This window comes from Falco biarmicus, chromosome 10, assembly GCF_023638135.1.
Source record: "Falco biarmicus isolate bFalBia1 chromosome 10, bFalBia1.pri, whole genome shotgun sequence".
NCBI classification, from domain to species: domain Eukaryota; kingdom Metazoa; phylum Chordata; class Aves; order Falconiformes; family Falconidae; genus Falco; species Falco biarmicus.
In genome coordinates this window covers 3,333,152-3,353,729 of record NC_079297.1, presented here as the reverse complement: position 1 = coordinate 3,353,729, position 20,578 = coordinate 3,333,152, and the positions used below count along the sequence as shown (strand labels likewise).

General features: G+C 41.5%; 1 protein-coding gene across 2 annotated transcripts in view; it reads right to left on the bottom strand.

The window, feature by feature from the left end:
• Positions 1-20,578, bottom strand: part of PTPRT (protein tyrosine phosphatase receptor type T) — a 453,474-nt gene that overhangs the window by 85,439 nt on the left and 347,457 nt on the right. For both annotated transcript variants that reach the window (XM_056354779.1, XM_056354780.1), the window contains exons 12-13: positions 9,351-9,624; positions 592-628 (exon numbers count right to left, since the gene is read on the bottom strand). In XM_056354779.1, the coding sequence (XP_056210754.1) occupies positions 592-628; positions 9,351-9,624 (311 nt within the window). The remainder of the gene's footprint in view (positions 1-591; positions 629-9,350; positions 9,625-20,578) is intronic.

The following is a 20,578-nucleotide window of genomic DNA, read 5'->3' as shown; positions in this document are numbered from 1 at the left end:
GTCATCGGAGCACTGCATCTTAACAGGACTTGTCTCGGGTTTGCTCATTCTGGTCTATTTGACCTATCAGTTCGGTCTATTCTGAACTAACTGCAATGAAAATAAGGAACGTACAGTACTAGTTTGTTGAATTATACCATGAAAGTGGTGTGATACAAGAACTGTGTCCCACTGTCCTCAATGTTAGGCTTATGAGAGATCTCTTCTTTTCTGCTTTATACAGTTATGGAAAAAACAAATTTCGTAGGAAGTTAACGTTGCTTTTTCAGTGATGTTCTGCTGATAGCAAGAACAGTCCTCAGGACTGGAAAGCTGTCAACAGAACAAGGGAAAGGAGGAACCGCAGGGACAGATACCTTGTCTTTCAAAAAAATAACAGTCCACACATCTAGTAGAGTGGTTCTGGAAATTGTCATTTTGCCTTTGTAATCTTCCTTTAAAAAAATAAACCAAACAAAAAAACAAACAACAAGAGGAGGTGGGCAGAGAGTGGTGTTTGTTCTTTGACTACTAACTGTAATCAAATTGTGTCACCACTGCAGCTTTTACATTACTGGCATTGTGCTTTGCAGGAGAGAGACACGCACATACCTTTTGTTGCCAGCCGGACGCAGTTGATTTTTGTTTCCTGAAAAATAAAATAAAAAAGAAAAGGAAAACATCAAGGTGTGTAATTTGCCCATCTACAATAAACATACATCCCTTTAAAAAGGTACTAAAACAAATAAGCATTTTTCTTACACTTCATCTCTGTAAATACCACCAACAGTTTTACTTGCATAAACCACTCCATACCAACGGACTTGCCTACAGCTGCTTCTCTAACTGCTGAGAAGTTGAGTGACAACATGTTTTTCCACACTCAATGTCTGAGTGATGGGTCCCACGTAACTGCCTGATTAACTAATAGCATTTACCAGTTAAATGACCTGTTCTATAACAGGCAGACAAGCCTTGGGTCAAAAGTACATGCAACTGTACATCTAATTTTCATGCACCATTACTGCAAATTTTGCAAATTGGGTATTTATTTAACACATGGCAAACAGATACTGAGGTAGTTATTTGAATATTTCATCTCTCTGATATGTATGTGAAGCAAAACAGCATGCTGTATGGCTAGCTCTGCCAAATGAGCTATTCAAATCCAACCCACACTACTGCAGCTTTTCATTGCAGAGCTGGGATGAAACCCAACACTTTTGTTCAATCCACCTCAGAGCCTGCAGATCTGCATAAACAGGAGTTTGGATCGGAACAGCAATGTTGTATTTGGCTTAACTAACAGCTCAAACTCAGCAGCCCTCTCAGGCCACCTCCGCTGAAAACACATCCTTTCTGGTATCCCCAGCTCCTCATTCTACAGCCCTTATTGGCATGGGCTGCTTCTGTCCAACGAATGACTGCCATCCAAATCTTAATGTGCTGCTTTGGTTAAAAAGCCCACTTTGTCAGACAGTAATCTGCTGCAGGGTTTTTGTAGTACTTTATGTCTTTACATGCTCCTGTACATGTCTCAAGTGTAATGAATACTGCATAAATTACCGTGTGTAACAATGCCACATTAATATGGATGCTGGCTGGGCTCTGGAAACAACAGCCTAGCAAACGCACTGCTGAGCATCTCATTCCATCCTCAAGCAGTAAGATGAACTCTGAAAGTCTGAATTTGCTCCTGCAGAAAAAACTGTTCCATCTGTGACAGAACTTCCCTGGTCTGAGCAGAAACACACAGTCCCATCGTCGTGCCTTTCTCCTAACACTTACGCTGCACTTAGGAAGGGGGCAACGGCAGGATCCCCCCTGGGAAACACGAGAGCGATTCTCTCTGATCTCTATGCGTTCCCCAAGACACCAGTCAGCCACACCATCTGGATATAAGCAACCCTGTGTGTAGCCTAGAAATGATGAGATATTCAGAAGGACAAACTGTCCTTTTGATTTTTCCTTCAAACTCTCTTAAGGAACTTCTGGACCACCAAGTACATATCGTGTCTATTAAGGGCTTCCTTTCCGAGCCATACAGCCCTAGAGTGGAACTGGAGCGCTGTTTACCCCAGTAAACCAGAAGCACCTCTCTTTGGTGCATCAACCCTTCTCCCCCTCAATATTCAACTTGCTACACAACCTGTTCAGCTGTCGGCTCTGCAAAGTCAACATAGCCGTGCAACACAGCTCCCCATTCATCTCTGCCTTGTGTATAATCAGTGCCAATTGCCAGCTATTCTGGAAATCCAAAATCTTTATTGCTAGTGATGATATATGAAGCTGGGAAAACATAGCTTTACTTTCAGAGCACAGCCTCAGCACATAATGCTGGGAATTATAAGACAGACAGATCCTGTTGTAGTTTACAATCTATGAGAAGGTGACCTGGAAAATCAGCGATGAAAAATAAAAATAAAAAATCAGAATAGTATTTTTTCAGTCTAAAAGTAGGTGGATACTTGCTCACATTTTGTTGAGGAAAATTTTTGTGTGTATGAATTGCTTTCTGCTAGCTTCAAAGTCTAACAAAAAGCTAGAGAAATCAGTCAATGTTGAGAAACGGTGAGAAAACAAAACCCAAAATCTTGTTAATGATGCTGTAACTGATCTTATTTAAGCATGTGCATATTCCTGCTCCCTGCCCTCCCACAGGGTAATTTGAGAAGACAGGATGCAGTGTGTTCTGTTTGCATCTACATCTACTAATTACTGCATTTAGCACAGACAATCATAGTTATTAGAAGACCATGATCTGGCACTGCCAAAAGCAAGGGCAATCAATCACTAGAAGAACAAGACATCTGGACTTGAGAACTTCATTTCAAATTACATCTTCTGAAAAGGAAAAGATAAAAGAAAGCTGTACAGACACAAGGTGTCTGGCTACTAGGGATGGTAAAGTTTAAAGACTTGAACTTAGTCCATATTCCTGATTAGGGCTGATTATTCCATGGATCACCTCGTTGATCACCAACTGCTCATCTCTTTGGTGTCTCATAAAAATGAGATATCTTGAAATTTACTCTATTGCTCTTTGATCGATGTTGAGAATTGTTTGTATGAACTTTTCTACCAAAACCCAAAAGAAATGCACATTTTTTCCAAAAATCAGCAAAACCATTTTGCCACAATCACACTTATTTTCTGAAAAATACTGCTTTCGATTCAGACAAGGTGCTTTCCTGTACATAGTAAAGCAAGATGCTTCTCGTTAGCCAAGAGAAAAGCAAGAACAAACAACGCAGATAATTCTAAATTATCCATCCAGATGGCTTAAAGCAATTACAAGAAAAATAATGAAATAAAGGACACTAAAAACCATTTTAGAAAAACAAAAATAATTTCCCCATATTTCAGTCTCCGTGTTGTTTCTGAACGTTCTTTCAAAGGCTGCGATACCAACTTCTGATCTTATGACAGCACAGAAGTTTTACAAGGTCTTATACATCTGCAACATTCCTGACAATGACCCAAGATCCTCCATATTTGGCGTAAAGAGATCTGGTTTGTATTATGGCTGAAGTCACAGGAATAACTTATTTTTTAAGATCCCAGTAGCACTACTTCTACAGCTCTGTATCACCGCCAATATCTTATACCCAAATCATAACAGAAAAACATAGGCATATTTTAAGCAAGATTGTGGAGTGAGAAAACACTGCATGAAGACATCCTACAGCTCTTGATCCAACCTTCATTTTCCAACATGCTTTCTATCCAGAAAGCTTACCGCATATTAAGCCCATCTACGTGTTTATTAGAACATATTTACATAAGTTTGTCTTCCAGAACTTACTTCTATATGAATAAAACCTGATTACTGCGTACCTGCACTCAGGGTTGAACCCTGGCTAAATTTTTAAAGTCCCGTGAGGACTGGGTTTTGGAGTGCTGGCAGACTGTTCCTGGAGGGCAGACACGGAGCTGCAGGTAGGATGAGCTGGAAACCCTCTGGAGAGAGCCCAGATTGTGCCGAGGAGCGGGTCAAGCCCCCTCTGCCAACACAGCCCATGCACGCAGACTTGAAACCACACACCGTGAGCCTGTTATAGCATCCTTCTGAATTTTCAGATTTTTTGTTTTTTTAAACATTCTTTTAATATACTTTGTTCCTTTCTTTTTCAAAGCAAGAGAGCTGATGCTGTCTACTAATTACTTAGGTTCCGAAACATGCATCTCACTGAAGTACAGTGGATGATAAGAAGACAAGTTCTGTCTCTGTCTCTTCAGTGTTTGGATGGGAACAATTTTCTGCAGAAAAGGGCTAGGAGGGCAGCAGGACATATGTTTATGTGACAGCTGCGTCTTCACAACCTAAAAGGGCAAATGATTTTTTTTTCCCCTTTTCTTTTAAAATGACAGCTTGCTGTTTACAGACTACGAGCAACAACAAAAGAAGCAGAGCTTTTTCATCCATCTGTTTTCACACCCACCATTTTTTCTTTCCTTTACTATTATTATGACTCTGCCTTAGTTAAGCAATGCTTGCCTTGCCTGAAGAACCACCTGCCAGCAGCAGTGAGACCTGCTGTCCCCAGGCGCACCGTGCAGGGACCCCTGCACCAGGCACAGCTCCATCAGGCAGCTCAGATCAGGGACAGACAATTTGAACTTTTGCTGGTGCAGACAAGTAATTACCAACCTCCCACTTGGCCTCAGTTTCAGCTTTAGTTCCCCATGTCCCAGCTTTACACCCAGCATGTTTGCTGGCAACCTGCTCCTCACAGGATAGAAACGGTGGTTCTGTCCACTGAACATCTTAAGGAGTTATTTTTTTCCGTCCTTAACAGATTTTGCCCAAGTTCAGGGGAGCTCTACATCATGTGTCTCTTTTTTATCACACTGAAGCCTACTGTTTGCTGTCTTTAAAACTGATCATGTGCATATGTCTGTGCAAGATCAATGGACTCCCCTATAATTTCTATTGCCAGCTCAAGGAAACTGCTAGATGTCTGAGAGACTAAGCAAAAGCTAAGACTGCCTTTCCAATTACAAGCTGGTTTTAGTATCTGTGTCATTTGGAGAAGGGAGGTTTAACAAAGCAGTTAGGGCTTTTATTATTTACAATAGAAAGTTATTTCAATGTTTTACAGTCAATCATCGAATACCCGCAGCACAAACCTCTCAGACGTGAGGGAAACTGGGGGAAGATTATATTTGCTATCCAGAAAACTCTCAGGTCCACACACGCGCTGGCCCAAGATGGCCAACCAGGTGTGGGAACGGGGGCTTGCAAAGAGCAAAGTACTTCCACAGCTGCTTTATTTCTGCCCCAGCAACTCCAACGTGAGATTAAGAGGTTAATCTAAGTGAACAAAACTGTACACCCCAAACCCCACTGAACAGAGAGGTCTTCAGAGCTGTTTAATGGTTCACAGAAGCAATGCAGGTGGCCTTGGTGCCACTTCATTTTTCAGAGCATAGTTCATGCTGAACTGAAGCACCTCACTATATTTTTCCACAGGCACGAATGCCACCTCTCTGCTGGCAGCTCTATCCATACCTCCAAAACGTCCCAGAAGAAGAATGTTGTGTACTGTGAGTAGACTTGTCAGCATCTAGAAATCCAGCCTGAAGTCCCCCTGATAATAATGAACTGCCTGATTGTGCATGTAGTACAAGTCATTAGAGAGGGGAAAAAAATCAATAAGAATCTCTGTAGAGTCTATCATTCCCTCAAAAATAATATTCTCATTGATTCCTGTGGTGCTACTTTTCACAATTCTGGCCTGAAAACATCATTCACCTGTTGGAGCACCAAGCTGCAGGAGCAGCTGGCAGTGTCCCCACATCACCTCCAGCTGTGTCACGGAGCCTCCTGCCTCATCTCCCACTTAGAGGAAAAGTGGCCAAGAGTTATTGATTGCAACTGTGCCATTACAGATTTCATTTCAGCTCAATGAGGTAAAATGCAACTCCAGGAAGGATTTTTGGGAAGCTCTGGTTTCTGAGCTGCTCAAAAAATCCAGGCAGGTTTCACAGTGCAGCCGGAGAGTTCGCCCCATTTGAGCGTGTTGCTGGATCACTAACCAGAGACTGTCACCTACAATGACCCAGATAAAGAACCTGGGGACAATAAAACCTCCAACATTTAACTTTGATTATCATGTCAGTATAAGGATAAGAGAGGATAAGGAGTAACACAGTATTGCCACCCTGGCCTCAGCTTTCAGCGGGATAAGCACTGGAAGGGCTGGTGTTTTAAAGGAGCTGAGCTCAGGGAGGTTTTTCCGACAAGGAAAACTTCACGCTCTGTCAGGCAGCCATCTGTAGCAGGTGGCAGCAGGACAACTAGCAAATATCAGTTAACTACCTGGATGGCTGCGACAGCATGTGTGGAGACCCTGCCAGAGGAGAAAGAAGCCAGTTGTCCTTTATTCTCCCTGTGTCACCCCTTGGGCTAACTCCTTCTAACAATTAAGCAGTAACTAACAGCGCTTGTCACCCCCACAGTTACAAAGCCTGGAGCTCCTGTTTCCTCCCCCTCAACTTACTTCAAACTGACACATTTCGGCTCAGCATCTGGTTTTCAACAGTCCCTAGGAGAGAAACTCACACAATTTGGAAGCATTTTCTATAACAAAGCTGAAAACTATTCTGTTTCACACATGGTCTATTTAGACCCCTGTCTAGAAGCTGCACCACATTGACGAAACTTCATGCAACTGTCCACAGAAAAGAATTCAGCCAGCAACAGCGATCTCATTCAAACTCCCAAACAAGTACAACATTGCACAAGAGAAGGCAGAAAAGCTTGTGATCTGATTTTGTAGCAATTTGCCGTACTTGTTTTGCATCCAGCTGTTAATTATGTTCCTTTCACTGTAACAATCATGGCTAATGGTTGCAGAGCAGACAAGAACACCAAATGAGCACAACTCTCAATGAACAGAGGAGCTGAAACAATGCAGAACTCCTGTAACACTACTAACCTCCTCCTAATCAAGCTTTTTGACCAAATACAGAATGTTTCTTCAAATTAAGCTCTCCCTGGGGTCCTACATTTCCAAAGGAAGGCGTTCTGGTTCACTGCATAAAGGTTTCTCTTTGCAGGTTCCAGGTGTGGAAAGAAGTTTCATCATTCCACAACTGTCAGTGATTAATTAAACTATAGAATACCCTAATTAAAAAATGAGCAGCAACACTCTGTTAAGTTTCTCATGCAAGAAAACATAACGCTGTATTTTAATTGTGCAAAACTGTTACTGTTTCAGATATTTTTCAGGTGCCCGTTATAAAAAATGCCGCGTTGCAGCCACAGTTATTAATAGGCTTTAGGAAGACTGGTAAAAGCAGCTCAGGTTATAGTCGTAAGTAAAACCCCAGAACTCTCAAATCCAAATGATACCTGTAAACAATTCTGGGAAACAAACAAACCTTCTTATTTAAAGCTGCAAAAGACTGGATGCAAATCAGACCTGATTTTTGAGGTGTGGGGCTTAAGGATTTTAGCAAGAAACAAAAAGTATCACAGCTACTCCTCTGAAGATCCATATTCTATTCCCAGACATTCCCTCTATGTTTTTTTCCCATAGCACTGCACTTCAAGAATATATAAACATATACTGCACCAACATAAAGTATTCACACAAGAGGCAATTGCTTGCTCAAATAGGAATGTGCTGTGTCTGGCAAGGACGCTTCTCATGCTCTCATAGACTGTGTATTCTTGCATACAGACTCTTTTGATTAACTTATGCTTAAAAAGTCCTTTACAGTCTTGTGTTCTTATCAGAACAGCCCAAGCAAGTCATTCTTTTTTGAGCCTTTATCATCTTGTGTGTAGAGTGTGATGCAGCCTGCCAGCTACAGAGATCCAGAAAAGGCAGGAGGCTCACGTTAGCGCTGCTTTAATCCAGAATGCCAGGGGAAGCCTACGTTCCCATTCATATAACCCATTTACGGCAAATCGTATCGTATTTAAGCAAACAATTTTTTTTCTTCCCTGGGGATCCATTCTCTAGCAATTAACTGTCTTACAAGGGGGAACTAACTAGACACAGAGACACGCATATATCACAATTTCCTTTATAAAGGCAAATCCAAAATTGAATTAATTGAGTAGTGCTGGAAGGGAACTATATCAACTAGAAAGGAAACCAAGGTGAAAAACAGCACAGTATTGGAGAGATTTGTGCTTGTCAGCCATACAGGAGAAACTGCAGGAGAAAGGTGATAAATGAAGGCTGTAAAACACCAAGATATGTTGCGAACACTCATTGGCATTTCCAGCCTGTTAAACAGCGCACAGTCCTCTATGATGCGCAGCTGTGTTTTGGGTATAAAAGATACTACCCCAAGCGTAGACCAAAGCCTACATCATCCATCTTTGATTGATTTTTCTAATTTTGCTCTTTTGGAGGTGATGTCTTAAAGAATTTATTTATATTGAAGTTAGATTCACGAAAGCACTGCCAAATGTGCAATAACAGACTCTGCTATCCCACTTCTTGATGCCATGTTAATGCTGTCAGACTCTTCATCAGGCCAGAGCGTCAAACTGTATCACGTTATGTGATAATCAAGAGCAATTAGAGGAGTCAAAGGGGAGGAAGGTGAAGGAGGGCTTAGACTGGATCTAGCCTATACGCTTTAGCTGAACTGACCTGAAACGGCAGAGGTAAAGAGGAGATCAGAACTACCCTAGGCTGGAATAGGAGGATGGAAGATGGAAAAGGGGCCTTCCCTTTTCCTGTGACGGGATCTGCTGGGGTGTTTGAGCCTGAGAATAGGGCAGACTATGTTTTCTGTGCAGTCTCCATTTTAAACCTAATATCGCAGAGTAAGCATATGTAAAAATATAGTCCAGAGTATTCAAAAGGAGGAATGCAGATGTGCACACAGTCTCCCCTGCAGTACGACTTACTGAAGCTGAAACTCCCAACAGTAAGTGCTACATGACGATGTGATCAAATGCAAGCTACAAGGTCATCCAACGTCATAGCCTTTGGGCAGTTCTCATCTCACAATGTCCCCTCTAAATTCACAAGCACTGTGAACTGGAGACTATTGGTACATTGCAGTTACGTCTTTTAAAAGCACAATAGCCCCTACTCTGACGTGCATGCATATGCAAGGGGAAAGAAAATATCCACATTCTAAGCAATTTGTTTTCTAAATCACATGCCAGCATGTCCCTTTACAGAGACTGGCTCCCTAACAGGTTTTTCATCGGATCTAGGCATCAGAAAGAGACTGGAGTGAATGACAAGTAATGGCATGCTTAATTTTCATAAAATTTCTGTAAGAGGGTAATAAGGAGGTGTTAAACTGGCATCCAATAAAGAAGGAAGGAGGAAGATGAGGAGGATAGATAGAGATGGTCATATGTACAGATCCAGTTCATTTTTCTCTGCACTTACTCCATTTGCCTTGCTAAGAGCCTGGAAGTATATGCTGTAGCTTTTCAGAGGAGAAAGCGGAGCATTCCAGTAGCCATTGTAGGTTTTGTTGTCGCCCACCGTGAAAGGCTGTGTGACGGGCAGGTTGATGGGTTTCAGCTCGGCTGCAAAGTAGTGCGGTGAGTCAAGACTGGAAGCGTTCTTGTAGCTCACTGGGACAGAGAAGCATTCAACGATGTCTGCAGCTCTCCGTGCTTTCTGCAGCTTCTCCTCCTTGACAACAAGTTGATAGACACTAGGAGGGAGAGAGCAAGGTAAGATTAGAGCCTTAAAGAATACTTCCAACCATAAAAAGAAAAGAGTAAAGCAAAATAAGAAATACACAGCTAAGGCATCACAGCCAACACAGTTCCGTACAATGTTTTGTACTGGCACACCAGTAATAGTGGCAGCGGCCACTGAAAGTTACTATGTGGGTAAGATGCTGGTCACTTGCTCTGTTGATTTAGTTGAACATTATCAAGATAAACCTTGGTGAAATAGATTTCAATCCTGTCACTCTGAGGAAAGGAGTAACTAATAAAATACCCTGTTTATAATGGATTTTTTCATGTGCTGAATAGCAGAAAGCAGATGCTTTCTTCTGCAGCCACCAAGACGAAACAAGAACTGTTTGCTTGGATCAAACGGCGCTTGCGGAGCAGGTGAAAATGGTGACAGATCCCTTTTGAAACAGTTTCAGGGTGCAAGAACCAGTTTAAATCAAAAAGATTCTCACATCTTCTAAGAATGTAACTTTTTTTGGCCCTCCCTGACACCTCTTTTCGGGATATATTCTGGGCTATAGAGTTCCCTAATATTAATTCCTGATGGCAAGTGTTCTCCTACCTTCCATCACTAAAAGGCTAGCTTACATACTGAGCAGGTGGCTTTACAGGTCTCCCAATTCACTTTTGTTTCAGGAAACAACAACCCTTCATATTCTTTCCAACTCTGAAATGTTAATTATTTCCAATTTCTGCTGAGCTTTTGGCCTCTATGATATGTAATAGCAATCTTGGTATTTCTAGCTTACTATTTAAGGCTCAAAGAGGTTGCAAGGCATTCAAATATACTCTGCTGGGTTCCCCCCACCCCCCCAGGCAGTTAACAAAGCCCTTAAGTTCAATGCTGCTACAGCTGAAGCAGGTTTACTGTCTGCTTAACACCACTCACCCATTTGACAAAGAAAGATACGGCTGCAGTCATTTTACTTTTTGTCAGGATATTCACATACGCTGCCCTCACCTGTCTGTGAGACTGGTCCTTTGTTTAGTTAGACAGGGGAGATCGATTAAAAGATTGGAAATAGCCAGCAGTGTATCACTCCCCCGGCTTCCACAGGCTCATTGTTGCAGAAAGGCTGGTCTGAAAAATTTCTAGCAGAGCAATAGCTCATCAGCGCTTCTGTGGGAAGCGAAGTTCTGGCACCTCCAACAAGCAGGAGTGAAACAAAACCTAGCTCAGTCTTTTGAATTAACTGTTACTTCAGGTCTGTGGGTATCTGGCACACTCACTGTTAACAACAAGGCGGTCAGTGAATCACTTGGAAATCATTTGGCTCCCAGTGCTAGGCACAAAACCAACTAATCTTTACAAGTACGACCAATTCGTTAATTACTCGGTACTGTAGTTTTCCTTGCACAGGCTGCTACCAGCGTTTGCTAACGCAGCAGGAGCACCTACCAGACGTATGGACTGCAGTCTTTAATGATGTCCCACCAGCATTTTGGAAAACTTTCCTCAATTCCAGTTTGTTGGAGGCTTTAATATTTCAGACCTTCTCTGAGATTGATTTTATGATTTTTAAAAAGATAAACCGGTTTCCCAGCAACACTTCAAATATCGTTGAGGATCTAGTAGGAACTGTTAAGCAAAAACCTCTTTAACCTAAATCTTCTCATCAGCTTAGCAACAGAAACTTTTAGCTTGCCATTTTGGACACTGTTTACTAACAGACTATCTGCAGATTCTTACTCTGCTCCTTCTCTCTGACAATAATAAGCTATACTACTGGTAAAGTTTGCAATTTTGTTTGTCAGCAGTGTGCAAAACTGTAGCTGACATTTTTATGGGCATTTGACACATGCCTTCTGACATAAAAATGCTTGGTTTCTATTTTACCCCATTCCACATACTTGTATTTTCTGGTTATAGACAAAGTTTCCTTTATGTACATACATAAATATATATATGTATAAATATGTATTAGCCTCCTCTCAGCCTACACAGAGGCCAAGGGTTCCCTGTTCCTACCTCCCTGATACCTCCCCTAGCCCTACGCATTCTCTTGGTTGTCCCACTTGCTAGCAACAAAGTCTTGTAAATACACCGGTCTGTCTGCGGAGGAGGAGCTCCCAGCAACATCAATTGCCAGATAATGGAACTCTTTTCTCAAATGATTAGAGAACTTATTTTCCTTTGAAGACTTTCTCAGTTCCTCTCGCAGCAATTTTAATATATGCTCCACCAGTTCAGGCACTCTTTTTGTCACGAGCAAGACTTTTGATACATAGAACATAACAGATACTTTTGTCCGTATTCTTTCATATTTTCACTTTCCTACTTAGCCATTAATGTCGTCTTCCTTTCACAGGGATAACTCACTTTTTTAATGACCTGAAATTTTACCTTTAATGTTTATTCTTTGGAATAAATTGAGTTGCTCTGGAAGCACAACACTATGTTCATGAGCATTCAACTGAAATGTAATAGATGTCCCATTTGTGTTCAAGTCAAAACCCCGTTAATCTCCTGCTCAAACACTATCTCCTTTTCTATGAAACAATTACCTGAGCCAGCACTGCTGTCACTGTTCCCTCCACCTAAAAAAACGATGCTGGTGAAACTCAGCAGGGATGACTGACTGCTTGCTTGGCATGTTTCCCCTTCGTGCCCCAGCTCACAATGACGGACACTGCCTGCTCGTCTCTGTGTGCTCCTGCCCGGCTCATCACCGCCACCCTCCAGCCCCCTCTTCCCCCGAGTCTCCACGATTTTGCAGTGGTCAAGAGGCCACTCTCAAAGGAAGTGGTCGAGCAGCCAAGCACATGACTGATTTCAAAGATTACTCTGAACTGAAGATTATTACTCTGAGAAGATGTTTTCTTATCAAATGATTCTTCTGGGTCTCCCTTTCTGATATTTTGATCCCAGTAATTTGGCCTGTCTAGACCCTCCAGAAGTGTAGGATTCACAGCTCACCCCTAGCTCGTACACAGACTAGCAAAGTCTCGTTTTCTTTTTTCTTCTTTTCTGCCATGTCTTTGTTTTTCAGGCTATGCTCTTTTCCTCCTGTTCTGTATTCACCTTGGAGTAGAATTTTGCTGACTGTCTTTAGGGCATTTTCAGAGACCAACTTCTCCATGTTAACCAGTGAACTGCTGAAAGGCACACCAAGTGCTCCCACACCCGCTACCATTAGCATTATGATGCTCTCATAACTGTTCGCCTTTTCATTGGGGCAAAAATCCAATGATCCTACGTCCGAATGACATTCCTGTGGGAATTCTGAGTCACAAGCATCCAATTACTCACCCTAAAGTTTGGCCAAACCATCTGCATTGCCACAACAATTCTCAAAAGAGAAAAGTAATTCAGCTTTGCTCAGAAGATGAAAACTTTCCGTGACACATTTATGACCCCTAAGATTGCAGCTGGGCACTAACTCACAACAAACCCCGTGAGCAGGAGCTGCCCTTTTGGCCCACAAAAGCACTTCAGTTGCAGTCACATCTCTGTTTCGGCGCTGAGCACGATCAACTATTTGCCACTTGTTACGACTGACAATTTTGTGATGCACAGCAGTGTGTTTACAACTAAGGGAAAGGAGGAGTAGTTTTCCAAAAAGAAGTGCTAGAGGGAAGGAAAAAGAAGCAGGCAAGGGAAATAAGGAGGAGATATCCAAACTATTATAATAGCTCTTATTCTGGCTATCAGGTAGGTAGTAACATGGATCTCCTGGGGCTCTCCCCGTCTCAAGCTTCAAAGATACTGCTCCCAGCCAGCATCAGCTAACACTGCTTTCATAGCAGGAATCAATACATCCATTGCAAATGCTCAGCTGGATAAAAGAAAGTTTCAGTGTCGCACATTGAAATTATGTTAAAAAAGACAACAAAAGTGGAGCATTAAAACTCCCAATACTATATAACAACTTCAGTACCAATAAACTGAAAGATGACACAGTAAAACTAACTACTACATTTCAATTTTTAATATTCAGCCACGTTTGCAAACGCTGAAACCAAATCCACACATGTGCATGCTGCAGGGCAATAGAAGCAGAGGTCTTGCTTTCCAAGCACTAAGCTACTCCACGTCACCTGACTGCAGTCAAGTAACGCTGCTGTCCCTATAAACCACTGGAAAGGATGGGTTTCCAAATATCCATAAGCTCTGCTTTCCAGAGATTCTCAAATCTGGGCCACTAACCAAATGCCTGTCTTGCTAGAGGGCTGGGCAGCTGACTGCCCTGTGGTGCAGCTGCACGCTGCTATTAGAAAAGGAGGCCAAGGCTAGGCTCTTTGATAAATGTCACAGGTCCTAGATAGATAAATCCCCATTACTTTTAATAGAAGTTTTTAAAAAGCTTTTGACAGCTCCAGTCTAATTGACTGATAAAGGCACCAGCCATAATGGTTGCCACAGCACAAATGTTGTCTGCAGAAGAAGAAAATGTGCTCTTATCATCATCTGCAAGGTAATCTTTTAAATGATGAGTTGTCTATTCAGTGTGGAAGTACAAGTGTGAATAATCAACATTCCAAATCACAGCCTGTTTCTGTGCGACCGAGATCTCTCAGTGCTGTTCAGACTTCTCCTTCCCCTGCTCTTGGTTTCTCTTTGTGCAGCTTGCAGCACAGCGTGATGATGGACCGAGGAAGTGCCTGTCCGCAAATCTAACCAGCTATTTAGACCAGACCCAAGTCTGGGATGTAGGATGTGCTTGAAGGTGAAGAGGCAGAGCTGAGGCAGAGCTTTCCATAAAGCATTCAGCATCGGCTCAGTGCGCTTTGGTATCCTGGCATGGTACTTTATCAACGATGTGAAATCTTCACTATACCCCTGATAACAGTAGGGTATGAAAACAAATATAATTTCTTTGTAACCTTACAGTGACCCCCTCCCCTGACTTATTAAACCTTAAAAGAAACAATGCTTCTGCAGCTTAGTACTCCCTCTGGACCAATTTTGGTACTAAATTTTCTTCATCATATCATATAAAGATTTAATATATTTTCATTTAATTTTAATATTTAACACATAAATGTATTATCAGTCACATATTATTTTCAATAATATTTTCTCCTGGGGAACAGAAGTAAGTGACAATTAGTACAGCTTGATCTCGCAGTGCATTTTTTAGCAGACTATTGTGAACAGGTTTTGTAGTTCACCTTACAGAGCAGGGGAACTCCTCATTTGTAGCTCAGTTACTTCCAGCATACTGTTTGACAGGCTACAGGAAATAAGACGGTACCAAACCGCAGTGGTTTCCTTATTAATGGTTACCTTAATACAAAGAACGAAGGACAAAGAGGAGCAAATGAAGTAAGGATAGAAAAGATACCATCTTCCAACAGCTGTGCCATCCCAGACTGATGGCATGTGGGGTGTCGCAGCTGGCATGGAGCTGGACACTGAACTGCCGTTGTTGCACCTATTCTATGGAATTAACAGATTCAGCACTTCTGAAAAGGCCATCCAAACCCCATAAAAATAAAACCCAAATGCTATCTGACAATCCACAAGACTTAATGCTGCACAGAGGTGAATAGAAGGCATCGGGTCCATACAAACAGGGTCAAAGGTACAATAATTTGGGAGGCCAACAACCAACTCAGCTTCTTTTCTCTTATTTACAGCACAATTGTTTTTAAGAGGCAAGCTCTTAAGACCACTGGAGCGTTGTCAGCATACTAGTTCATACCCTCAGCAAGCATCGCACAGAAGCCCCAGACACTGAGTGCTGATTTCCTACTGCAGAGCTCTGCAACAAACTTCAGAAAATAAATATAACTTCAGTCATCAAACACCAGGCCTGCCTGCTGGAAATGTTCACTGGAAATACACCCTCAGACCAGTTTCTCTGGATGTTATTTAAATACAGCAGTCCTGACACAAGCCAGTTTTCTCTCTTCTTTAAGTTAACATTCAAGTCACAAAATCTAGGTTACAGATATGTAACACTGGCTTTTTTATCATCTGGTTTTCCATTTAACTTCTGATCCCATCAAATTTGGTTAAGCCAATGTGAATATATTTGTATATATCCATAAAGGTTCATTGCTTTTATTCTGACAACATGGAGCCATCTCCCAGGATACTGGATTGGGAAAGGGTTTGATGTGTTGCCTGACACCCACATTTAGAATTCAGATTAGCTATTGCTTGTTTTACGGCCAAGTTGATTTCAGTGATGCAAACTGAGACAGAAGAGTAGCGTCAACATCTTTATTTTTTCTTTCATAAAGGTATTGAAATAAAAGCCTAAATTCTGCCACATAAACAATAAGAAATAAAATAATGGGAAATCTGAGGAAATATAATGGGGATGGAAGCTGGAAATATCCTATAAAAATCGATCAGTACTCTATAAAGCTTACTCTAAAAACCCTGTGAAATTAGACAGTAAATGAGATCCTTCTTACAGTGCGCCTGCAGCCCTCCCGTGAACGTGCATAGAAGGGGTTTTGTAAAAAATGCAACGAAAACCCACTAAACTCTAAAAAAGATTTATAGAACATAAATCCCATGAAAATTTACAGGAACTAAATGGGTAATTGCCATGAAGCTTGATGCTGAGACTTGCTGTTTGGAGCACACACTGAGTCTCACAGTACTGCTTCCCTTTGGCCATAATGGCCAGTATTCCCTCACCAGGCTCCTCCTGAACCCTGGAATCCAACATTCAGGCACTCGGAATAGACTCCACAGACAGTTTCCAAGTCCAGAAAGTTTTCTGGGTTCAAACAGCTGGCCATATATTCCTGAGAATTGAGTTACCTGCTTCACATGTTACAAAATGTCACCCTTAATATCTTCAATAGCACCTTTAATCAGAAGCTCTGAAACTAATCTACAAAACATAATGAACTGAGTTTCACAGCCACCTAGGACGTACATGCAGGACCCAGTGCACTGTTCTGCAATTTTCTGTCTATTTAAGAACTGATTCGAAACCCATTAAAATCAATTAAAGATTGCTACTATTCCCATTACACTTTGGAGCAGCTCCATGCAGAATACGATACGCTGAAGTTAAGATTAGCTTTCAATAAACACTTTTATGCAGAAAACAGGGGGGGGAAAAAAAAAAAAAAAGAGATTGTTCTGCGATGTCATCTTCTAGAACATGCTTGGCTATGTCACAGATTCAAAAGCTAGCCTGATATGAACACTGGGCTGCACTGTCATCAATCAGCTTGTTCGCATCTGCAAAGCATTCACAAAAATAAAGCTTATAATAGTGATGCTACTCAAGGAAATAGTCTCTCATATTGCGAAGTTATTCACACCAGATCCTTCATTTCAAAGTTATTTTTGTGTGTTCTTTTAACGTTCATATAAATTAACTCTTCTACTCAGTCACTGAAGTTGAAGAATACCAACAAAATACCCAAATTCAGCCAAATTTGTAAAAATGGCATAGAAAGAAGAGATGGCAATTACTGCCATTGCTATGAAATAAACCTGCTGAGATAGAGCCAATAATAATGTCATCCATTTAATCAAGAAGGTTGGTAAGAGCCTCTTCACATTTTCTTCTAATCTCATGTTCCGTTCGGTAGTCTGGATTTACTACCAAGGCATGCTATACCCTGAAATTAATGAAACAAAGGGTAGCGATTTCACACGGCAATTCTTTTATCGGTAAAATTTCAAGCTTTGTTAAATTTCTATAGTGATTGAAATGGGCTCTAGAAAACGAAAGTTGAAAGGCTGCATCCTCCCTGTATGGAAAAGAGGTATGGTCTCATATTCCCCCAATCAGTATCAGTAACTGTGATGAGCTACCCGTGGGACAGGCGGTGGCATCTATTTAAGGAATTGTGCACTGTGTCAAGCTTAAGAAAAAAGAAAAGCAAACTCAAAATATTAGTATTTGTAGAAAAGCATCCTACCAGCATCACTATATGAAATGCAATCTCTGGTCGGAATACTTTGCCTGAAATTTCTTTGCAGTCATACTGCAGCAACACATAAAATTCCTAGAACTGACTAAAAATTGAAAAAGCTATTAGAAAGCAACAGAGTTTTTGGTTTTGTTATTGTTGTTTGGGGTTGTTTTTGTTTTTTTGTTCTTTTTTTTTTTTTTTTTTTCTGGGGGGTGGAAAAAAAGTGATAATGTAATGTCAAATGTAATGTTACACAGCCTCAGACCCTAGGTGTGTAGACTTTCATCCCAACAGATGTATAAACAGTGGCATGCAGAAAGCGCGATGAGTGATTTGCCTGGCATCAGGCAGTATCAGTTGTATGTAAACAAATCCCCACATTCTTGCACAATATACCTAATTCCACCCACCAGCCAAGTATGTTCTGCCTAATGGAGTCTGGAGTTTCCAGCCTGAACATATGCTAATCCTACAGAGTCTTTCAAAAAGGCAAAATAACATAGAAAACGTCTTTGGGCATCACTAGAGATGTGACCTGCAGAGATGCAGGAGGAGCTGGGAAAAAGAGGTGTTCTGGAGACTGCCTCGTTCTTAAAACTGCACAACACAAAAGACTCAACAGGTTGTCAAACTTCCACAAACACCAGTAGTGACGCTGTGCTAATAAGCAGGTACAATGACGAGTTAAATAAACAGCTGTGTGCATGTGTGTGCATCTAAATACCCATGTGTGTGCATATGTGTGTGCATTGATACATAAATACATATATTAAAATCGGTGCTTCAAACCTCACAATGTTCCACTCACCATTACCCTTCTATGAGCGACTAATGACCACGTCTTTCCAAGGAAGGACAACTACTGAAAGAAATCTAAAAATGCAAATATTCCCTTCTGGTTCTGAGCAAGTCTAATCATGGCTGCAGTGTCTGCGCACAGCAAAAAGAAACATGGCCACATGCACAAAATCTAAGTAGTTGTCAAAAAGACAACTGTATTGACAGTCAGCATTTACTGACCAAAAAGAAGGATTTGTGTGCTTAAAAGCCCATTTTTTCCCAGCTGTGTCAGTTGGTCTAATAAAAGGTGCTATCCATGCTCAAAAAATTACCTTCTTTCTAGCTCAAAAAATTACCTTCTTTCTATACCCAGACCACCAGAACACTGGTACTGCATCTATTTACTTGTATTATTTATGCATCATTATTTTAAATGCTTTAAATTCTCTCAGTTTAATCTTCTTGGAAATAAACATTTTAAAAAAGAAAGAAAGAGGGAAAAAAAAAAATAACCAGAGGGCATTTCAAAGCTCTGTGCTCCACTATCTCAACCATCTCCCCATAAGCCCGACCTGGCTTGCAACACAGATTAGACATAATAGCTGCTGCTCCCCAGCAGAACAGTCCCAGCCCCTATCTCTCCAGTTCAATGTTATTTTGTGCTGGCAGATTAAAGATAATGAGTGCAGACAGATACGGCTTTCGCTGCAACAGGAGCTAATGTTAGTGGCTTTGGAGGTGTTTTTTCCCTCCTGAGCCACCTGCCATCTGTTTGATCTACTAAAAAAACCCACCCCCAAACCCTCTTTTTGTTAATGTCGCTTGGCATTAAACAGGCATTGCTGACTGCGGTCTTATCGCCATCCTCGGTGATCGCTAGTTTAAGACCAGAAGGAAAATTCAAGGACATGGAAGAGCCAAAGTGGTTCTTGAACGACCTGCGGGGCAAGGAGAGACTATGGCACGTGCTTACTGCGACTGGCCGATACCTTCTGCCATGTCCTTCATAAAAGTGGTGGTTTGGACGAGGGGATGGGTGTATTTGCATAGATTCTCAGTCAGAATTAATTTGGGTATTTCCAATGGCTTCCATGAAACTAGGTCCATTTGGACACAGAAATAACCTAGTTTGGATTTCAAAGCTTTCTCTCCCTTTTCCACAACCCTAGCTACCAGACCACAGAGGGAAAACCCACACATAAGAATCTGATGTCTTTTTTTAAGAGAGAATACTAGAAAAAATATTTTTGTTGGTTTCTTCCTATTTTTTTTTTTTTTTACTCCCAACTAGAAGGCTTAGAAAAGCACAAGACAAAAAGAGGGAATGTGCTCTGTTTCTAAGCTCAGGACACACTTCATTACCAGTCAAGGCTCTGATGGTCGGGTAACAGTCTGCTTGCCGTTACACCATCCCTGTACAATAGAAAAGATGAGATCTCCTGGGTAAGGGCAATATAGATTTTCAGCACCTGAAGCTGCAGGCGTATCAGCCACATTCTTTCTACCTTTTCTGGACACTATGCTTTCCAAAAAGTGCAACATCATCATGCTTCTGATGCCAGGGAGAGGTCTTAAATGGAACTTTCACTACCACCTCTCCCACCCGGAATGAAGGAAAATTGAGGATGGAGAAAAGCCAGATGGAAAATCCTAAGGGTAAGGGCTTCCCTACAGCAATTTGCAGCTACTCTGTCATAATCTGTAAACATCTCTTACCCTCCACCACCACAGCGGCAATGGGGCAGATTTAAACATTAGGAAGTTGCATCTAATAATCCTGTAGTTCGCCAGCTCCCTTCAAAACTAAGCATATTTTTTTTTTTAAAACAAGAGAAACCATTACATATAAGGTGTATCCTTTGGCAGAAAACTCCCTCAAGCTGCATCAACATCAGCTCCTACAGTTACTTGGGGAACTGTCAAGCTGGGCAGCGAGGGATGTTGGCATTGCCTGCTCTTCTGTTTTGCTGTTTGACCTTTCCACGGGAAATACCGTATGTACTGCCTCTCTCCTCACCTGCCTCTTTTGCACCATGACTACTTTTAATTAAACCAGTCCTATTTCCCCCCTCCTTTTGCACACTAAGCAAATCCCTCACTAACTCCTAGCTCTGCCTTTTGCTTTGGAAAAGCGCTGTGCAAGGAGAACTGAAATTATAGAGAGGCAGAATAGCATCATGGCTGCAGAGGTTTATTCTTCTGAATAGTCTGGCTGCATTTATGATAATCCCTTCATTCCATCTGCAGCCCACGCACCGGTGCAGCAACCCCCTTTTCTAGTTCCAAGAAATTATGCATTCATTATGGAGG